The sequence below is a fragment of the Corylus avellana genome, chromosome ca10, assembly GCF_901000735.1.
Source record: "Corylus avellana chromosome ca10, CavTom2PMs-1.0".
Taxonomy (NCBI): Eukaryota; Viridiplantae; Streptophyta; class Magnoliopsida; order Fagales; family Betulaceae; genus Corylus; species Corylus avellana.
In genome coordinates, this window is record NC_081550.1 from 2,519,454 (window position 1) to 2,523,309 (window position 3,856).

Genomic DNA, 3,856 nt, shown 5'->3' on the forward strand with positions numbered 1-3,856 from the left:
CAAATAGGAAAGTCAAAGATAACACCTTGGAAACCTTCTCATATCCAACAAAATAAGTAACAAAAAAACTGCTTGATTATAAACGAGAAAAGTGAAATTGAAAACAGAAATCATAACTAAGCTTCAAATTTATTTATTTATTATTATTATTATTTTTTTTTGAAAAAAAAAAAAAAAAAGTGAACAAATTTTAAGTATCGAGGATACTTAAATTAATGGTGCGAATGCAATGTCGAAAAAGTAACCTCAGTTTGAGTCCCTGAGGTTATATTAGGGATGCGTTGTATATTTAAGAAGAAATATAGTTTCTAATGGCAACGAGAGAGAGAATAAATTGCAAGGCACAATGAAAATTTTCAAAAGAAAGGCACAAAGAGTCAATAACAGACAACAAAAAAACGTAAAACCCAGTATTCCATTTCCTGTATTTTTCCAAATTTTCTAAGAAACCAAGCAGATAATTGGTTACCCAAATAAAAGCACAAGACAATAAATTCGAATAAACCCATTTCAGATCATACAATAAAAAGCACTTGAACGCACAGAGCAACCAAACAAGAAGTGATGGCAAGCTATAAAATTAATAAGTCCAATGAAAGCGCAAATCAAACCTAGAAGAAATTTACATCCACCCGCATAGATTTAGAGAGAGATGAAAAGGAACTCACCGAGAGTTTTTGTTCCGAAACTCTGAAGAAAATAGTCGAAGATGCGCTTAAACGTTGCGGGCTTGCGTATGGCAGATTTATAAGCTGAGGAATTCACCAATCCTGATCTTCCACATTTTAGAATTCTATTGGCTGACCCGTTTGTATTGACAGCTTATAATATCCTTCTGAATCCGGTTGAGTGCCCGACCCGTTTGATTCAAAATAATTTTACCAACAGAGAAAAAACGAATCAAACCAAGAAAACCAACAAATTACCAAAGCATTCACATTTAACTCTACAAATATTTAGCTGAAATTTAGTTTAAAAATACCTTCTTTTTTTTCTTTTCTTTTTTTTCTTATATTAACTACCAATTTTTTTAAAATACTTATATCTGCTTCAGCATTTTTAGTTATCTATTTTTATGGTTTAATTTAAAATACACTTTATGTATTTTCATTATTTTCAAAGAGAGCGAAACATATTGATTTTTTTTATTATTATTTTTTTTTTTTTAAATGCTTTGTTGAGCTGTAGTGTTTGGCAAATATGATTGCTCTAGAAAGGATTTTCTTGACAATGAGTATGGAGATGATGAAGAGGAAATAAATAATAAAAGAAAGACATGAAAAGACTATTATGTCCTTCTCAATAAAAATAAATAAATAAATAAATATATATATCGTAAGGGTGACAACAAGCCATAATTAAGGGAAACTAAATTGGAGTACTATAATATAACAATACTAAACAAACATATATTACATAAATCAACCCTTAAGAAAATCCATAATTAGTGACATAAAATGAAATAACAAGCTAAAACATAAAGGCATTAAATTAATGCCTAAGGCTAAGAAAAATCATAAATCATAAATGATCTGTCAGTCCGTACGTCTGCCCAAATCATTATTCAGGATATCATCATCCATCGGATTATAATTGAGAATTTTAGAGAGCAAATCATCAAAGTCGTTGTCCGTACATCCGCCCAAATCATCATTCAGGATATCATCATCTATCGGATTATAATTGAGAATTTTAGAGAGCAAATCATCAAAGTTGTTGTCCGTACAGATGCCTTGCATGGTATGATATTGATTTCCATAATTGCTGCTATCCACTCCCCCTGTAAATTGATGATTATCAGGCCGGTTTGCAACCACATTATTTCCTCCTGGTCCTGGAAATTGATGATCAGGCCTGTTTGAAGCCATATAGTTGGGTTGATCATTTATCCGGGATGCATTTTGGAGTAGTTGTTGTTGCTGTGGCATCATAGTGTTGTACTGCTGCGGCAGCATATAGTTGTGCTGCTGCTGCTGCATACAGTAATGCATATCCACAACAGGCTTATCAATCGGATGATGATAATGGGAAGGTGCGGATTCAACTGAAGTCGGGTTTGAAGTTGAGGCTATCAGATGATCATGGGAAGTTGTTTTGGATCCAGCTGAAGTCAGGTTTGAAGTTGAGGCTATCAGATGATCATGGGAAGAAGTTGTGGATCCAGCTGAAGTCGGGTTTGAAGTTGATGGATCCTCATCATCTGTACCCGTAATGGTTTTAGATTTATGAGTGGTGTTGTAATAGATCATACATAAGACTTCATCCAACTGGAGAAAGAAAGAAAGAAAGAAATTCATGATCAAGTGATGATCGAGTAATATATATATATATGGATGCTAAAATGAAAAAAAGGATGAAAAATTAAGCCATGCGCGTACTATCATGTCATTTGCAGATGTTCTCTTTCGACGAGGAGCATCGTTGATCCTATATTCATGCATAATCCAATGGGACTTGCGACCTCTGGGAGCTTTTCCTTCGTAAAACACCAGTGACTTCTTAAACCCAACAACAATATTTCTTGCATCTTTAATTGACTTGTCAGCTCCGCTAGCCTTCCAATATCCATCACCCGTTGATCGATTTGGTCGATCTCTATTTGGGTACTTTCTTTCTCTTGGTGTGAAAAAGTGCCATTCCCCTTTTCCGTTATCTTTTTCTTTGTATATTTCTTCAATCAATTCCAAAAAATGTTATAATATGTTAACAAAAAAAATTTCAAATAACAAGGGAACGAATATAATGATAAAAGGGTATATGTTACGTATGAAAAAAACACTATATATATATATTACAGTGATTGAAACAAAAAAGAGGGATTTTTGAGGAGGATCGGAGGAACCTGTAAGAATGTTTGGGTTGTATTGATAAACGTTAGCCTGGATGATCTGGTTTCGTGGCTGGGGCTTCTGGCAGGAAGTGATTAGCTCCTGTTCAGTGGCGAACCTAATCCCAGATGGGAGATTCTTGAAGCAGTCAATACAATCTTCTAGGATATAATTGTAATCGAAATCGAAATCGAAATCTAAATCTAAAATATCAGCAGAATCCATCACATTCGGGTTCACCTCCATTGTTGGACTACTCCTGGCCTGCTGACGCAAAAGATATTTGGAGAAGAAAACGTAAGCTTAATATATAGAAAACTCTAGAATTCTATCTCCCTTAAAATTAAGTATGAGTTAAGTAGAGAGATGTACGTTTAAATTTTGTATATTGTTTAATAGATGATTAATGTAGCTACATTATCTTTTAAAAATCAAACTGATTAACTGATAAAATCTAAGTGATTTAACCTATAAATTCAAATATTTATCGGTTAAGATTGTTTAATTTGTTCTCTTCTAGGATATGCTTTTGAGATTTATTTCCATTCAACTTCATCTATATATTTTTTTCAAATATACCATTAAATCTGTTGCACCACCTATATGTGGATCGTACATATCTAATTGTAAATTTAAAAAAGAGTTAGATATATAAGAGATAAACAATATTCGAAAGTAATTTTTGAAATTTGACATATATCATGTTATCCAAAGATGATCTTGCGGTCAACTATATATATCGACAACGCTTATTTTGATTTATTTGTGTTCAAGTATACATGACATATTAAGATATTTACTTTTATTAGCTGAACCAATTGAGATATATAATATAATTAGTCAAACAATTCGAAAATAACACCTATTCGATCAGAACATTAATTCAATCTCATGAATCAAATTAAAGAGTTCAATTTAATATTCTTAGTTAAATACCCTCGAACTCTTTGAACATAATCATCTTCAGTCCAATTTGAGGGGTATTTTTGTCTTTTCACTTTTTAAGTGGACAAAAATACCCATCCACT

At 32.4% G+C, this 3,856-nt stretch overlaps 2 protein-coding genes across 2 annotated transcripts in view; both read right to left on the reverse strand.

Moving 5' to 3' along the window:
- LOC132163983 (uncharacterized) overlaps positions 1-751 on the reverse strand; it is a 19,179-nt gene extending 18,428 nt beyond the window's left edge. The window contains exon 1 of the mRNA XM_059574377.1: positions 669-751. The gene's annotated coding sequence lies outside the window, so the exon portion shown is untranslated. The remainder of the gene's footprint in view (positions 1-668) is intronic.
- A 784-nt stretch (positions 752-1,535) lies between these two features.
- LOC132163830 (NAC domain-containing protein 2-like) lies at positions 1,536-3,074 on the reverse strand. The gene is made up of 3 exons (XM_059574212.1): positions 2,843-3,074; positions 2,379-2,671; positions 1,536-2,267 (listed from the first exon to the last, which is right to left on the reverse strand). Exons 1-3 carry the CDS (start codon positions 3,072-3,074, stop codon positions 1,536-1,538), a joined length of 1,257 nt encoding a protein of 418 aa, XP_059430195.1.
- Between the last annotated feature and the right edge of the window lie 782 nt (positions 3,075-3,856).

Excerpts from the sequence above, each read along its gene's own strand:
- LOC132163830 (XM_059574212.1), bottom strand. The coding sequence starts at position 3,074 with ATGGAGGTGAACCCGAATGTGATGGATTCTGCTGATATTTTAGATTTA. Across the intron at positions 2,672-2,842 it reads CAACCCAAACATTCTTACAG|AAATATACAAAGAAAAAGAT; the intron begins GTTCCTCCGATC and ends AATTGATTGAAG. Across the intron at positions 2,268-2,378 it reads CATCTGCAAATGACATGATA|TTGGATGAAGTCTTATGTAT; the intron begins GTACGCGCATGG and ends TTCTTTCTCCAG.